This window comes from Onychostoma macrolepis, chromosome 17, assembly GCF_012432095.1.
Source record: "Onychostoma macrolepis isolate SWU-2019 chromosome 17, ASM1243209v1, whole genome shotgun sequence".
Taxonomy (NCBI): Eukaryota; Metazoa; Chordata; class Actinopteri; order Cypriniformes; family Cyprinidae; genus Onychostoma; species Onychostoma macrolepis.
Genome location: NC_081171.1, coordinates 707,386 through 725,725, shown reverse-complemented (window position 1 = coordinate 725,725; position 18,340 = coordinate 707,386). Strand labels below are relative to the sequence as shown.

Sequence of the window (18,340 nt, the reverse complement as noted above, 5' to 3'; positions counted from 1 at the left end):
TTAAAGGTCTCTCATCACACGAGGCCAAATTGACTAGTTTGCTAATAACAGAATGTCACATTGGGTTTAATTGGAGCGTCAGCTGCTGCTGAGAGGAGAGACGTCTGAAAAAACACGGCGGTGTCGCCTGCAGCCAAACACCAGACCGGACCAGACCAGACCAGACCAGACCGCCAGCTGTAATTAGGCTCCTGTGTGCTGCGGGGCCCGACGGCCCCGTAAACAACATCCTTCACTGAGCGCCTGTGACTCCAGACGCGCTCGAGTCGTTACACAAGGTCACAAAACACACGTGAATATCATCAAACATGAGAAGACTGCTCAGAAGAGAAGCGTGCTGGATTACTGTATTCTGCTCTCGTTTGACAGATGAATCATGGGCAGGTTGTGCGACGCCTTCATCTTCAAAAACTGCACAAAGAAAATATGACTCAGATGACATTAAATACAGTTCATATGCAGTCTGGATGAATATGATCTGAGCTGAACCCTGTGTTTACCGAGCTCAGCTAAAACTAGTGCTTATTTCTTTATGATCATTTTAGTGTTGTTGTTGTTGTTGTTTTTTAAAGAAATTTAATGTGCTTTTGTCAGGATTAGGTATACATTAATAATTTATTATAATTAATAAAATTATAATAATTATAGTTACTAGTAAAATATAAGTAAATACAGGAAATATAAGTAAAATAAAGTTAATCTAATTTATCTTTTATTTAATTTACATTTTTCAGTACTTAAGCATATTTCTATTGCCAAAGCAACATTTATATTTATTAATTTTTAATTTAGGTGTACTAAAACCAGTGTTTATTTTTCATGGTAATTTTTTAATTAATTAAATTACAAGTAATATAAGTAAAATAAAGAATTAATTAATTTAGCTGTTATTTCATTTCAAATAGTTTTTAGACGTATTTCTATTACTATAAACTATTTGTATATTTTTAGTAATCTTATTTATTTATTTATTAGAGTAAAACACGGATGTTTAGAACAGCGCTGCAGTGTTTGTGTGCTATCTAGTGGAAAATCAAGCATTTTCTTGAGTCAATTCAATTCGTTTCTTCTTGCATCGGGTTTGACAGAGACAGAATAAACGCAGCCATTAATGTAAATATGTCAAATCAGTCCCAATGTAGTCAGAAATTACCATAAGTGAAGTTACTCGAGTCTTCGGCACACAAACATGACTGATCTAAACGAGTTCATTCAGTGACTGATTCAAACCAGTAAAAATGAATCATAAAAAGGAGCTGTTCAAATGAGTCATTTGTTCATGAATCTTCGCATTCAGACGGCAAAACTGCATTCACAAACCTGGTAAATGTGCGGAAGATGGATCGCAGTAAACGCGATAGCAATCATACTTGAAACCGCTAAAAAAAACCGTGCTTAATTATGTATTTTCTGATATAATGAGCGAATCAGAGAAAACACACAAGCCGTCGCGCTCCCGCTGCTGTTTGTAAACATTCCGTTTCCATGGCAACTGTGGAACGCCAACGAGACGCGCCGCTGCGTGATGACGTCACAGACTCATTCTGGTAAAAAGGCCTCGTGCTCGCAGAACCTCCTGTAGTCGAGTGATACTCGGAGCAGAGTGAGTGAAAGTCTGCGATTACAGATCGAGAAATATTCCATCTGTACAAACAGAGTGTATCAGATACAGTTTAAACTAACATTATCAGATACAGATTATTGATTTGTCAGTATGAGAACACCAGAGGCCAGAGAGGTGCTTCTGGAGGTTTACATCAACGGCGCCTTACACTCCGCTTACGGTTGCTTCGCATTAGATGATAAAGATGTGCAGCTGGAGTTTGAGATCGCCGACGCCATCTACGACCTTATCGGCTGCAGCGCATCTCAAGACGTAGATGTGAAGCTGCAGGTCGTAACGAACGATAAGGTCTCCATCAGTTACTGTAGTCCAGGAGAGATGCGCCTGCAGCTGGAGGTTAACGAGAATGATGGCAGCTCGGTCTGTGACGTGAACGATTTGCTGCTGGAGATGAACGGGAACGATGGCATCTCAGAGCTGAAGAACCCTACGCTGGTGATCTACGCTGAAGATCTGCGCGAGCCGGAAGCTTTAGTGCAAGTGGAGAAGAACCGCCCAACAGGTGAAGACACGTCTTATTCGTGTTTATTTGTGTAGTTAGAGATGTTTCTGATAGTGTATTATTATGTTGGCTTTTCCTGTTTAAATGTGTTAGTCTTCCATATTCTCTGACACCCTGATTTTCCAAGAGTAACACCTCCTTGAGCTTTCAAGCTACAACCACCAAATTTGGCATGAACCTTCAGGCTGGTCTGAAGTTTGTTGCTGTATATTTTCTAACTGATCCGACTTCTAAACAAGTGCAAACTCAGATTTCCATTAAGGGTGTGAAAACTTTTGGCCCATAATGACTTGTTTAGAGTTTATCCACCAAACCTGGCACAGTTCTTCAGAATGATCTGAATTTTGCTGTGCTATCTTTTCTAAGTGATCAGACTTATAGCCAACTTCTAAACAAGAACAAACTCTGATAGATTTCCAGTTAGGGGGTGAAAACTTTTGACAGTAATGTCTTGTTTAGAGTCTATCTATCTATATTCTAAAACCTGTTGGAAACATGATAGAAACAACTAGTAGAGGACTCTAAGTGATTTTTAAAGGTCTAATTGGTTTTTGATGTGGTTTCTTAGCAGTCATATGAGGTCTAATGGGGTTTGAAGTATCTTTCTGACTTTCTCTGAATTTTTTGAGTAAAGCCTTTAAACTTCAAGCTTTTAGAAGTTATTTTAAACTTTCAGACTAGACTTTGGTCAAGTTTGTCATCAAACTTTACTTATGTAGTTTGTTTTCCTCTTTTTTTCAGAAAACACTGCTAGGCGGATGTTCAAGAAAATTAAGGCATTCTCCCAACGAATTCGTGCATTTCCCCAGAGAAAAACGCCGAAGTCTGTTGGGCAACCTGAAGTGGATCTTCTGGATCCAGAGGAATCATGTGTCCCAGATCCAAGAGCTCCTGAGCCAGAACCTGAAATGGATCTAGTCAATACCGAGCAATTTTGTATTCCTGAAATGGATCTGGTTGCTCCCCCAGAAACAGATCTGATTGCTCCTCCTGAACCTAAACTGGATATGGTTGATCCAAAGGAATCGTACGTCAGCCCAAAAGGTGAAAAGATGCAAATAGAAATGTCGTCTTACAATTTGGACTAATTACTCATGTTTAATCTGTGTTGGAGAGACTTTGACTGTCAGGATCTGATTTGCAATTGACCTATCGGTAAGCCCCGCCCCCCTTAGTTACTGTTGCTCCCTCGGACAAACAAAAGGAGTTGCTCACTGTCTTTCAATGACCGCTGCAGTGTGAAAACCTTGTCCCATGATGTTTTTGCACAATTTTGGACACAGAAGGCCACCAAATGGGAATTAAATATTCCATGGAGGGATTTATAAAATATTAAAAAAATAAATACAGTGGGTAACTAGAAGCGAGGTTTACAGATCACAATGCAAGCGGGAGAAGTCTCATATTACGGTCGGTCATCACGATCGCGGATGACAACATGCAGGATCAACACTGTTCATGTATCGCAGGGTACGATTAAATTAATGTACATTTAACCAGTTTAATATGGAGAGGCACTGAAATGTAGAACTTCGTTTATGTGTTTTTGACCTACACTGTACAAGATGCGAGAAGAGTCCGCTATTTAGGTTTGTACGTTAGCATGGACTCACTAACTTTAACGTTAGCTAGTTTTAGCCAGAGACACCTTGCTAAAGCACAAGATAACATTAATGTTCTTCTTGAGCAGATGAAAATTGTAACTTAATGAGTGTATGTCAACCAGAAAATGAACGTTTTTGTCTTCATTTGTATTGGGTTTGAATACTTAGGGACATTTTGCTCTGTTTTGTTTTGATTCAGGAAATGTAATAAAATAAATTATATTGCCCATCCTCTCAGGATACCTGGAATCAGTGTTACAAGTACCCCAGACACATCGTCTTTCCATTTTTGAAGCATAAACCCCATGAAACCGATGCGAGCTTCGGATCTTCCGATGTTTCTCTATGGCGCTGAAACCTAAAGATGTCCGAGTTCGCTCCCCGTGCAGCTGATACTCGACTGCCATTGGCTAGTCTGCGTTCGAGGGGAGGGGCTTACCGATAGGTCAATTGGATGAGTGAACCCCCTGGGTGCCGGTTAGAGCACAATATAATATAAAGGATGAGGAGACAGGTGATTGGGTTTAGATGATGTATTGATAGAATATTATCAATTTGCAGGCAGTAGAGGCATTAGTCTGGAATACAAGAAATACAATAAACAGTCATGAATAACAATAATTAAGCATATACACAATGATAAAAATCCATTGGTACATAAAGGCAGCCAAAGTATACTAAATCCTCATCTGTACCATTCCTCAGTGAACAATACAATCCAAGAAGGGAGAATAAAAGTATCAGAGTATGCACTATAAGCAATCATCTAACATGATAAACGTCTCTCCATATATGACTATAATCAGGACCCATCAGAATGTGATCGCTAGTTTGGTATAAACATCTCAAAATAATCAATATCACGTCACCGCAGTATCATGGAAAACAAAACAGTGATATCCATATCCATAAAGAAGAAATAATCACATCTCGAGCAGAATCATTAAACTAAATTAACAGAAACGATGGCTGCGGGCATGTCTATACATGTGCGGGTGATGCAGTTATAAATAACTCAATACCGATCTCAATAAACACAAAAATAACGCAATAACGAAATATCGCAACTGAACAAGTAGAAATGTCCTTTCAGCGATCGACTCGAAAGATGTACACTTCAGCAGGCAACAGCGGCTTAACTAACGAGACTGCTCATATGATGTCAGAATAAAAGCCCTCTCTTAAAGGAGCCTTTACAACAATCTGGTTAGAGATGGTTCTAACGCCGCATTATTTGTTTTTCTTCTTTTATCAGAAAGTACCAAAGTGATGAAGATTAAGAAAGTTCATGGCTTCGTCATGACCAAGAAAGCAGAATATGTTGCAGTGAGGAACATAAAGAAAATTAGCATCGCTGCATGGCCTGAGATGGACCTGAGCGTTCCTAAACCAGAACCTAAATGGGATCTGGTTGATTCGGTGGAACTGTACACCCCGGGTCTAGGTGTTCCAGAACCTGAAGAAGATCTGGTTGCTCCTTCAGAACCTAAATGGGATCTGGTTGATGCAGTAGAGCTGTACTCTCTGGGTTCAAACGTTCCTGAGCCAGATCCTGAACTTGAACGGGATCTGGTTAATTCAGTGGAACTTTATGCCCCGGGTCCAAGTGTTCCTGAGCCGAACCCTGAAGAGGATCTGGATGATCCTCCTGAACGTGAATGGGATGTGGTTGATTCGGTGGAATTGTACGCCCCGGGTTCAAGCTTCCCTGAGCCGGAACCTGAAGAAGATCTGGTCGATTCGGTGGAGTTGAATGTCCCGGGTCCAAGCGTTCCCAAGCCACAACCTGAATGGTATCTGGCTGCTCTAGATGATCCAAGCATTCCTGAGCCGGTTTCAAGGTTGGAAAACTACATCCCTTTAAACATGTTCCAACTGGAGGATCGTTTGAAGAAATGCACACTGCTCAAAGAAAGACACGTGTCTAATGTCTGGCCCAGAGTCTTCATCGGAGATGAGTAAGTCTGCAACACAACTGTATTTCTCTCATTGTTCTGTCATTTCCACAAAAGCAGTCATAAGCAGCACAGCTATATTTGTAGCAATAGCCAACAATACATTGTATGGGTCAAAATTATCGGTTTTTCTTTTATGCCAAAAATCATTAGGATATTAAGCAAAGATCATGTTTCATGAAGATATTTAGTAAATTTCCTACCGTAAATATATCAAAACTTAATTTCTGATTAGTAATATGCATTGCTAAGAACTTCATTTGGACAACTTTAAAGGTGATTTTCTCAATATTTAGATTTTTCTGCTCCCTCAGATTCCAGATTTTCAAATAGTTGTATCTCAGCCAAATATTGTCCAACAAACCATACATCAATGGAAACCTTATTTATTCAGCTTTCAGATGATGCATAATTCTCAAATTCGAAAACTTGACCCTCATGACTGGTTTTGTGGTCCAGGGTCACATTTATTCTACACGGTAAATCCTCTTTATGAAAGACTAACCCAGGCCATTGTGTTCTTGTGCAGAGAGATCGCAACAGACCGAGATGCGCTGAAGGAGATGTGCATCACTCACATCCTCAACGCTGCAGCCCAAAAGAAGGACCTGAAGTATTACTTGGGAACATTTAATGATGAAGACATAGTAGGATCGGTCAATACAAGGTCCAGATATTACAGAGGCTTGCACATCAATTATTACGGCTTGCCTACAGCGGACAGATGCTGTTCTGACATCAGCGAGTACTTCATGCCAGCCGCCAAATTCATTGACAAGGCCCTGGATAAGCGAGCGAGTAAGCTGAGACACACTCACACACACACACACTGCATTACTCATCTTTTATCAAGTGTTTTGCAGTATAGGAATGAGGTTTCTGACCGTCTTCCTGTATTTCTTTCCTCAGGTAAGGTGCTGATTTGCTGCAAGCAGGGTGTCGAGCACTCGGCGACTCTGTTTCTGGCGTATCTGATGATCTGCCATGACATGATGGTGGAGGAGGCTGTTGATCACGTCATGAAGTCGAGATGCATCAGGCCCTCCAGAGACGTCCTGAAGAAGCTGATGCTTCTCAATGCTGACCTTGTGCAGCAGCGAAAACTAAAGCTGCAGGGCATAAAAACAGGCAGAAACAGGAAAAAATGGCAGCTAAAAAAAAATTAGAGCGTGGATATGAAAAAGTGCACAGATAAAAACAAAACAGAGCAAAACAAGTTAAAATAAAATAGCACAGATAAAAACTGCTAAATAAAAACTGAGCAAAATAAAAATAATAATTAAAAAAAAAAAATTAAATAAAATTAAATAAAATATTGAAATTATTATAATTTTTTGCACTTTTAATGTATTTTTATGTATTTTTTACAGTGCAGATGAATAATTGCACAGATAAAAACTAAATAGAGCACATAAAAAAACTACAGATGAATAAGTTAAAAAAATATAAAATAAAAATAAGTAACGTAATAAAAAATTATATTTTGTAAAAATATATATACATAAATGTGAGCAAAATCAGAAATCGTTCAAATCAAATCTCTGCACATAGTTCAATAAAACAATCAAAATATAAAAAGTTATGAAGTGTTGTTGTTGTCAGTGTTGTTGTTCAGAATTCCATCATGATATGTTTTGATTTTATACTTTTACACCAAACACCATCTTTTCTAAGAACAAATTCCAAGCTTGCATAGAAAATAAAAAGTGTTTTTTTTTTTTTTTTTAGAAATTAGACTTTTCCAAAATTTGAAGCATTTTGATGCTTTTATTTATCCACCTTATTTTTGCAATTTGGAAGTTATTTTCTGTGCTACATGATCCTTCAGAAATCATTCTAATATGCTGATTTGCTGCTCAAGAAACGCTTCTGATTATTATCAATTCGTGTGTGTGTGTGTGTGTGTGTGTCGTCTGTTTCAGTCCCATCCGATGGTTGATGCTGTGGATCTGCATCAGTCTGCTGTGGGTTAATGAAGGTTTAAATGTCACTTACAGCCTGAAGGAAACACTAGAAAACGTTTGATCAGCATCTAATCAAAGCATCAATTAATCAGGATTACAGCTTTAATTGAGGTTTAATTGTGAAGCACAGAATGCGTGTAATCGTGTTACTGCAGCGGGACACATGAGCCTGAACATCCGTCTGGAGATTAATATCCTCATATCATCTGCATTATTCTGCAGCTCTGTTTGTGTGTGTTTGAGAGAGAGAGCGTTTATTTTTGTGAGTGTGTGCATGTGTTTGTGTCATTGTGTACGTGTGTGTATTTGTGTGTGTGAGTGTGCGCATGTTTGTAATTGTGCATGTGTGTGTTTGTGAGTATGTGTTTGTAATTGTGCATGTGTTTATGAGTGTGTGCATGTTTGTGATGTGTGCATTTGAATGTGTGCACGTTTGTTTGTGTGTGTTTGGGCTGATTGTGTCTCATCCAGTGTTCATGTGCAATCATTCATTTTATTGTGTTTCTTTAACAGAAAAGCACTGCGGGTCTGGTCTCATGAATCCACCTTCCATCCATCTTTCCTTCTTCAGAATAACTCATGAGTTTTAACACCAGGAACACAATCAAAAAGGTAAATAATAGTCAGTTATGATTTCACTTTTACTTCACTGAGGAATAATTCACCCTGACTGTGCTGAAACACAGATGATTCTTCCTCAAGCTCTCGAATCTCATTCATATCTTCACATGCTGTAGAGCTGCTTTACTGCTGAAATTGATCAATTGTTCAACATTAACACTGTTACTTTCCTTTTCATTTCTGCAGCTCTACAGAAGAAAATGGTCATTATTCAGTTGAGGTTTTGTTCTCATCCGATCGAGTAAATCCATAATATTAATTGTCTTTTAAGCCCCAAAATGTCTCATATTCCCATCAACACTCAGATAAATGTGTGAATGTTCATGACACCTTCAACTCATCATGGTGTGATCTTCAGAAGTTCACGTCTGTTCTCCATTTGACTCTGATGGGTTGAGATTAGCTGAGAGACAGACGTGTGTGTGTGTGTGTGTGTGTGTGTGTGTGTGTGTGTGTGAGATGAACTCTTCATTATCAACGATCAGAGAATCCAGTGCTGGATTCGCTGAAGAAGAGGAGAAGCCACTGAAGGTCTCGCTGGTGTTTTATTGCACTGATGGAGCGTGTGATCGTCCTCCACACAGAGCAGCACCGCCGGCACACACACTGATAAACACAGAGCGACAGGACGGGAGCGCCTGACATTTCCTGTAGTGTGTGTGTGTGTGTGTGTGTGTGTGTGTGTGAGCGAGTGTGTGGGAGAGCTCCATATGGTGTTCTGCAGAAACACACACACGTGACTCCTGACATGCAGTTTCTGTGTCACTTCTGTCTGTGTGTTTCTGCCTGACGACACCTCGTGTGTGTGTGTGTGTGTGTGTGTGTGTGTGTGTGTGTGTGTGTGTGAGAGAGCAGCAGATGGTGTTCAGTGCTGGACGTGTGACGCATCAGAGGAGAGTTTAGGATTCACATTCACTTCAGTAGCTCACAATCAGATGTGTCTGTTGAAGCTGAAGCTCATGGTCTGTTTATAATCACACACTCACTTTCACACACGTACTCTCACACACTCACTGTCACACACGCACACACTCTTACTCTCACACTTACTCGTACTCTCATGCACACACTTGTGCACACGCACTGACACACTCTCTCATACTCTCACTCGTACTCTCACACACTGACATGCACGCACTCATGCTCACACACTCTTACTTGTGCTCATGCACACACTTACTCTCACACACACACACACTCTTACTTGTGCTCATGCACACACTTACTCTCACACACTCACTGTCACACACACACACACTCTTACTCTCACACTTACTCGTACTCTCATGCACACACTTGTGCACACGCACTGACACACTCTCATACTCTCACTCGTACTCTCACACACTGACATGCACGCACTCATGCTCACACACTCTTACTTGTGCTCATACACACACTTACTCTCACACTCTCAGTCTTACTCACACACACACACACACACACAAGTTTAATATTCGTGCTTGTTTTGTTTTCACAAACAAACACAACGTTAATTAATTTTTGAAGTCTAAGGGCCAGATTTACTATCAGCTTGCATCAGCGCAAACCCTCATTTGGCGTTAAAAACTAGTCAGGGTTTACTAAAGACACGCAGTGGGAAACTAGCGCTGATAAAAGACAGAGTTATAGTTGCGACTCACCTTATTGAATATGCATTTGCAGGAGTTTCCCTTTTGACTGGTAAATTTATGGGAGGAGAGTATTTCAATTAATCATGCAACGCGATTTACTAAGATTTGCGCTCGTCAATTCACTGGTATTTTCAGCATTTTTTAATGCCCAAAAAAGCATGCCTTAAAGCAGGCAGTAATTTGTGCTGCTCTGGGTAGATTGCGCTGGTCATGATGGAAATGAGATGTTCTTTAACCTGCACCTTTTCAGTAAATCACCCGCAGAATTTTCCCTCCCATCTGTGCTTTTATAGAATTGCGACAAAGTAGATACACAGTAGACTGTATATTTTTACTCTTTCTATTGATTATTATTTGTTATATTTTTTGGACTGTCTCTTATTGACTGATCGCTTGTACTAGTGCTATGTTTTAATAACATTTTTACTTACTAGTGGTTGAATATCCCATATGCAAAATATATTTTCTATTTATATATTTTCAAATGTTTTTCAAAATATGCAAAAATTGCCAAAAATGTTGTATTTATGTAAAATATAAATGTATTTTTCAAAAAAGCATTTACAAATATATTTTGCACTCAATCCAGGAATATATTTATATATACAGTGAGGAAAATAAGTATTTGAACACCCTGCTATTTTGCAAGTTCTCCCACTTAGAAATCATGGAGGGGTCTGAAATTGTCATCGTAGGTGCATGTCCACTGTGAGAGACATAATCTAAAAAAAAAAATCCAGAAATCACAATGTATGATTTTTTAACTATTTATTTGTATGATACAATCATGCATGGCATGGAAGGTTCCCCTGCTTAAACCAGCACATGTCCAGGCCCGACTTAAGTTTGCCAATGACCATTTGGATGATCCAGAGGACTCATGGGAGAAAGTCATGTGGTCAGATGAGACCAAAATAGAACTTTTTGGTCATAATTCCACTAAACGTGTTTGGAGGAAGAATAATGAGTACCATCCCAAGAACACCATCCCTACTGTGAAGCATGGGGGTGGTAGCATCATGCTTTGGGGGCGACTGCACTGTATTAAGGAGAGGATGACCGGGGCCATGTATTGCGAGATTTTGGGGAACAACCTCCTTCCCTCAGTTAGAGCATTGAAGATGGGTCGAGGCTGGGTCTTCCAACATGACAATGACCAAGCACACAGCCAGGATAACCAAGGAGTGGCTCTGTAAGAAGCATATCAAGGTTCTGGCGTGGCGAGCCAGTCTCCAGACCTAAACCCAATAGAGAATCTTTGGAGGAGCTCAAACTCCGTGTTTCTCAGCGACAGGCCAGAAACCTGACTGATCTAGAGAAGATCTGTGTGGAGGAGTGGGCCAAAATCCCTCCTGCAGTGTGTGCAAACCTGGTGAAAAACTACAGGAAACGTTTGACCTCTGTAATTGCAAACAAAGGCTACTGTACCAAATATTAACATTGATTTTCTCAGGTGTTCAAATACTTATTTGCAGCTGTATCATACAAATAAATAGTTAAAAATCATACATTGTGATTTCTGGATTTTTTTTTAGATTATGTCTCTCACAGTGGACATGCACCTCGATGACAGTTTCAGACCCCTCCATGATTTCTAAGTGGGAGAACTTGCAAAATAGCAGGGTGTTCAAATACTTATTTTCCTCACTGTATATATTTAGCATATATTTAAAATATATTTTGTCCAGGAGAAATATGTCCATGAAATATGGGTTTAGCAGCTTGAGACGGATCTTTGATTCAGGCGTCTGAGATCTGGATGAAGATGTTAACGAGCGTGTCTAACGAGCCGTGACTCATCAGGCCTGTTTAACATTCATATGTCAGGTGTGTTTTCAGGCTAAAGCCGCTGCGTGAGCAGATCTCTGGGAGCTCAGGAAGGATCCTCACAGTGAGAAATGATTTGATATACTGTATTAATAACTGCCGGCGCCTCATTTTCAGATTTAGTCCATATTTTGGTTGAGATTGTATTATCAGTTTTGTAATGATTATTATTATTTATGTATAATTTTATTTTAATGGTAAATTGTATTACTGTTGATATAGTATAACAAATGATAATAATAACAAAACAATTATTTATAATAATATATTCATTTTAATTAATAACAATTTTTGTTGCTGTTACTGTAGGATAATAATAAAAAGTAATATCTAATAAAATAATACTAATTTAATAATATATAAAAAACTTATTTTAATAAAAATTATGATAATTTAATAATAGTTATATAAATGTTTATTTACTTTAATATATTAGTAGCAGTATAGTATAACAAATTATGGTAATAGTTTTATATAATAATAATAATTATTATTACTACAGTATAATAATAATAATTTATATAATAAAATATATATGTAATGTAAAAATATATGTAAATAAAATATGTACACAATTTAATGATTATTAAAGTGTAATAATAGTAATTTTAGAATAATATATAATTTTACAGTATAATATTGATTATTTACAGTAATATTAATAATGATGTATTATTATTATTACTGAATAAAGAATGATTATTTTGCATGTATGATTCTTCTAAAGCTTGGATTCTGAGCGCTGAGAGCTGTTTGAATGGCACAGATTATAACGCTGCAGCTGTATGTCAGCCGTGTGAATGTATGAATGTCTTGACATTTAGCAGCACATGAAGTCAATGACTCCATTAGATTTATATTTGTTCAACATGCTCCGTGTTAATAATGCACGACCTGCAAAGGCCACACAGATTTCCTCGCCGAGCGCTTCCTTCAAGAACAGCGACGAGAAATTACAGTCAAACTCATTGTGCTCAGTTTCTCAGAAAACAAGACGTCTTATCTTCAGTCATTTGGCATTTGTTCTGGAAAACAAGACCGATACACTGAGGAAGAACAGCCTGATGAAAGCGGTCATTGAGATGATGATGATGATGCTGTCAAAACTTAACACACAAATCCAAGAATTGCACACACAAAATGCGAAATGGAAAAATGAAGCACTGCACTGCAAACGCATCTCAAAAGCAAATAGTAATTCCTGATAGATTTGCGTGTGTTACACAGAGAATCGTGTGTTGTGTTTTGCAAGAAGTGTTGTATGACTGAGTCAAAGGCTGAGAATTAGTGTCTGCTTTTGCAGATTTGGTGTGTGCTTCTGCTGTTTGTATTCGTGTGTAAGCAGCTGAACAAACCTAACACTGAGATCAGTCTCTACACAGAAGCAGCTTCAGACGCTTGCTCCTGATGTTCTCTCGCTGAACGCTCACATGCTTCTTTAATGAAGGCTGAAATCAGGTTAGAATCACATTAACCTTTCAGACGGCTTCTGGTCCGTTCGGACTCTGAAACACTTGAGCGGGAACCTGGAGAGACGGCTCAAACGCTTCCTTCAGGTCAAGCCAGAAAAACTGAGGATCCTCCTGATAAACCAGCTTATATTTAGTCTTTGAAGTCTGCACTCATTTACATGAGCATTGTTTTCAGACTGTATTATGTGTTCTCTTATTTAAATATTTTTATTTTAATAATAATAATAATTCTTATTATTATTATTTGTAGTTGAGTTATATTATTAATAGTAGAGTTCGTAGGCCATTTTTTTGACCCCCCCAAATAATGTACAGTTTGACATTACTAGAAAAATTTATTAAATATAGAATTTGGGTTTACATAATTTCCTAATATGTTATTTATTTCCAAAATCACAATTTTAAAATTCAAACATTTTTGGTTTAGAAATAATAAAATAAAATAATTTATAGCCTATAATAATTCAATTCTGTAAATATTTTTTTAATGTTTTTTTTAAACACAATTAGCAATTTCTAACCTATAAGCTATTTTAGCATCTGACATGACTAGAAAAAAGTCATTAATTAATTAATTGTAGACTTCTATGATGTCATTATATTTTATTTTTAATTTCCACGATTTAATAATGTCTAGAACCCTTTTAAAACACTTCTTAAATTTTTTTTTTTTTTTAGAGTTGATATATTAATATAATTCAATAAAATAAATGTTATCGTAAGAATTAAATTCCATAATTTTATGGGTTTCAAGAGCTGAATTGTTCAGTAGATTGTAGGGATTTTTTTTTGCAGGTTTTATTTATTTATTTGCTTGCTTGTTTATGTTTACATTTCTTTCACTCACCAGAAGCAGCACCTGGATAAATGAGGGACTGATCAATAAAAAGCCTGACTCTGGAAACCCGCTTCTCGACAGTCGTTGAGGGAACAAAATAAAATAAGAACTTTGATACCAGTTTGCATCTTGATTTTCATCTGCCATAATGTATTTGACAAATGCTTTCAGTAAAAGCGTCTTGCATTGCATTCGCAGCGAACATCATTCATGCTTTCTGTTTCTGTGTCGTTTCATCACAAGACCTGAACAAGACCTGCAGGAATATGCAGAAGATGAAGTATTGGAGCAGTGAAGACAAAATTGCTCTGTTGGCTGTGGAGTCAAGACATTTACAGATATGATGAAAAGATGAATATGAGACAAAACTACAGAATGTCACATTTCATTATTAGCCGTTTCAACACATACATGTTTTACCAAATAAAAAGAACAGCACTTTTAGAGTTCATCCCACTCATTGATGTGAGCAGAAGTATTGGGACAGTTGAACATAAGCTAGATATAAAAGATTAAAAGCTATTATTTAGTTGCAGATCCCTTCCCAGCAGTGAGTCTGTGACCCATAGACATCACCAGACTCTTGCTCTCATGCTTTCAGATACTTTCCCAGCCTTTAATGCAGCCGATTCCAACTGTTGCTTGTTTTGGGGAGTTTCTGCCTTTGCTCTCCTCTTCAGCTGCTGAAATTCATGTTCAATCAGATTTAAATCTGGACATTGACTCGGGCAATCTAACACTTTCCATTTCTCTGCTCTTATAAACTCCTGGACTGAAGTGGCAGGTGTTTTGAGTCATTGTCCTGATGCAATATGAAGCACTTCTGAATGAATCTGGTGGCATTTTCTTGAATATTGGTAGGTAAGATGGTTTTGTACTCTTCCTAATTCATTCTGCTGCTGTCATCATAACCATAAACTCTTCTGGTTCACCTTTGTGCTTTTTATAAACTCTAATCTTGCCTTTCTATTTCTGGAGCTGGTCAGAGGTTTGTATCTTGCTGCGTAGCATCTGTAATTCTGTGTCAGAGTCTCCTGAGGACAGTAGATCGTCAGAGCATCACCCAGCTTTCTGGAAGTTTCTTAACAGACACGTCTTTTAAGATTCATTTTCACAGCTTTTATGATTTGTCTGTCATCAGCTGCTGTTGTTTTCTCAGTTTATCAGGTAGTTGTTGGTTGCTGGTGTCCTCTTTTCTTTTAGCATCTAAATTGCTTGCTTTTCTCTCGAAGTCAGCTCCCTCGTCTTCATCCTGGTTTGTGTGCGTCATCATCAAATGCAAGACTCAGAATGCAGAAGTAATGGATATAACTGATACATCACATTCCCTGCTTTTAATATCTGAAGAATTAATGCAACGGGACACAGCTGATCACTCAGAAAGACCTGCGAGGCAACGGTTCCAATACTTCTGCTCACGCATCAGATCGAGGGATGAACTCTACAAGTGCTGATCTTCTGAGCTGGTAAAACATCTATGTGTTGAATCACCCAATAATAAAATGTGACGTTCTGTAGTTTTGTCTCATATTCATCATTTAATCATATTTGTAAATGTCTTGACTCCACGGCCAACAGAGCAATTTTGTCTGTACTGTTCCAATACTTTTGGAGGGCACTGTATATCATATATTACTCATTTCTGTCGTTCAAACAGGTGATTGATGGACTTTGATGGAAAGCTGAGGCGAGAACATCATCAGAGCATCGGTCGTGAGTTTTCTGACCCGTTTATTAGGTGCAACCTGCTGCCGTCTGACGTCTCTTATGAAATATGAATTATAATGATGATCTGAAACTGAAGTTGAACCCGAGCTCTGACTCAGCCTGCACAAAGACAAAAACAGAAGCTGCAGAGATCGATAATTCACAACAAGCCCGCAGAGAAAGGTCAGAGAGACAGAAACGCACGAGGCTGATCATATTCCTGCTGTTTTATGATCTCCATCATATGATTGTGTGGCTTTGATGAACGCTGAGCTGAGGAAACTGCGTTTGTGTTATTGTCAGGAATCATTCACGCCACACTCAAGCTTAACCCTCTGGGGTTGTTCAGGCATTTTAGACCAAAAAAAAATGTTTTTTGAAATTTTAAAAATCGCTACTTCATCAGAATGGTATGAAACTCGATGACTTATATGGAAGTTGGTATGTGAGCACAAAAAAAAATTGTGGACTTGATTGGAAAATGCTAAATGGTTGTAAAAAAATATATATATTCACTCTTGTGTTTTTCTTGGTCAAAAATGACCGCCATTGGAAATAAATGGGAAATACGGAAAAAATATGAAAATACAGAGATGTTTTTGTGTGTATGATCTACAAATCATTCGTGATGTGCACAGCTATGAAGGGGTGACAGTCTAAAATATAACTGACATTACAAACAAACATAAAAAAAACTAATCTAAACCTTTTCAAAAAGTTGTCTTTGCGAATGTGTAAATATGTATCCAAATCCACAACTTAAAAAAATTAAAATGTATGTCTAAAAACAACTAGAGAATTTATTAATTAGGAATCTAGAGCCTAAACCACGGAATTGCAGAAGTTTTTCTTTTTTTACTCCGACCTGATGGCACTAATCTGACTTTAAAAAAATTGGATTTTAAAGGCATTGTCTCTATTTTAACATGAAAATTACTGCCATAATTGAAAAGTAATAGAAAATATTTGCATTTTTTTTTTTTATTGTTTTCAATGGGAAAAATTTTATCATAATTATTGCATAAATATTAATTAGTGGCATGAAATTCTCTCAAAATAAAAAAATATTATTAAATATTACATAGATTTTACTGAAAAAAAAAAAAAGTTACATATCAGGTGTCTGGTCATTTTTGACAGCAAACAACACAAAAGTGACTCCCAAATGAACACTTAGCAGAGGGTTGACCTTCGCTCGGATGAGACGCGTGTGTCGGACAGAATGAGGCTGATGGACGGAGATGCACACAAACACAGACGGACTGAGTTTGGGTCTGACACCAGATACCACACACACTTCACCCGATCACAGATGAGTCACTCGCTCATCTCAACCCAAACACCACACGCTCCATGTGTTCATGACTGTCTTACTTAAAGATCAGCTCGCTTCAAACCTGTATGCTTTTCTTTCTGTGAAATAAGAAGATCTTTTGGAGAATGTCTCAGTGCTTTTGTCCATACACTGCAAATAATGATTTAGGATTGTTGTCTTGTTTTCTAATATAAATATCTACAAATTCTTGAATCAGGATGCATTTATTTGACAAGTAAAATTTAGTTAGTTTTTGCTTCAAACAAGTAAAAACATCTGCCTGGGTAAGAAAAAGAATCTTGTTTAGCCTTTGAATTAAGATTATTTTTTAATACCCCATTGGCAGATGTTTTTACTTGTTTGAAGCAAAAACTAACAAAATTTGGATAATATTTTCAGAAAACAAGACAATCTTAAGTCATTTTACTTGTCAAGTAAATGCATCTTGATTCAAGAATTTGTAGATATTTATATTAGAAAACAAGACAAAAGTACTAAGGAAGAAAATATTTTTTTTGCAGTGTATGATTTTCTTTTTGTCTTGTTTTTCAGTGCTAATATCTGAACATCCTTAAATCATGATACGTTTACTGGAGGAGTGAAATGAGTGAAGATTCCGACGGCACCCATTCACTGCAGAGCATCCATTGCTGAGCAAGTGATGGAATTATACATTTCTCCAAATCTGATGAAGAAACACACTCATCCTGATCTCATAAGACCTGAGGGTGAACACAATTCCAGCACATTTTCATACCGATTAAAAAAAAAAAATAAATAAATAAATGTATAGCCTGAATGCACTATAAGTCGCTTTGGATAAAAGCGTCTGCTAAAATGCATAAATGTAAAAATGCATAAATGTTTTCATTTTTGGGTAAGCTATTGCTTTAACCCTCCTTCCCCCCTCTAATGAAATGAATGTATTATATTTTAGTTTGATAATGTAGTTTATTTCATATTTAGTATTTTTAGGGAATTCTATGTTACTAAATAAATTTATGCATAGATATGATCCATGAATCGCTTTTTGAGCATAGACCTGAAAATGAAATTTCCAACATAAACTGACTGTAAATCTTGAATGCTTTGGAGCACAAAGTTTAGTTTTCTGTCTTCTGCCAAGATGACACTTGGCAGATTATTGCTGAAGTGAAAAAAGTCAAATAAAAGTGAAAAATGTATAGAATTTTAAGTTTCTTAGTATGAAAAATGCAAAAAAAAAAAAAAAAGTACTATTTTTAAAGAGAATACATTTTTTAATGAAATTCCAAAAC

The 18,340-nt window shown here is 37.4% G+C and overlaps 1 protein-coding gene across 10 annotated transcripts; it reads left to right on the top strand.

Moving 5' to 3' along the window:
• The first annotated feature begins 1,708 nt into the window (after positions 1-1,708).
• On the top strand, positions 1,709-17,831 carry LOC131522691 (uncharacterized). Of its 10 annotated transcripts, none has more exons than XR_009266611.1 (8): positions 1,709-2,126; positions 2,868-3,170; positions 4,986-5,688; positions 6,215-6,483; positions 6,595-8,261; positions 14,054-15,507; positions 15,699-15,754; positions 17,616-17,831. XR_009266611.1 is itself a non-coding variant. In XM_058748333.1 (5 exons), exons 1-5 carry the CDS (start codon positions 1,715-1,717, stop codon positions 6,849-6,851), a joined length of 1,944 nt encoding a protein of 647 aa, XP_058604316.1. In that variant the 5' UTR covers positions 1,709-1,714; the 3' UTR covers positions 6,852-10,483. The 10 variants fall into 10 exon arrangements, 1 of the variants encoding a protein (XP_058604316.1); XR_009266607.1 differs by having other exon boundaries at positions 15,699-15,931; XR_009266614.1 differs by lacking the exon at positions 17,616-17,831 and having other exon boundaries at positions 6,595-7,649; positions 8,163-8,261; positions 15,699-17,193.
• Positions 17,832-18,340: the final 509 nt, after the last annotated feature.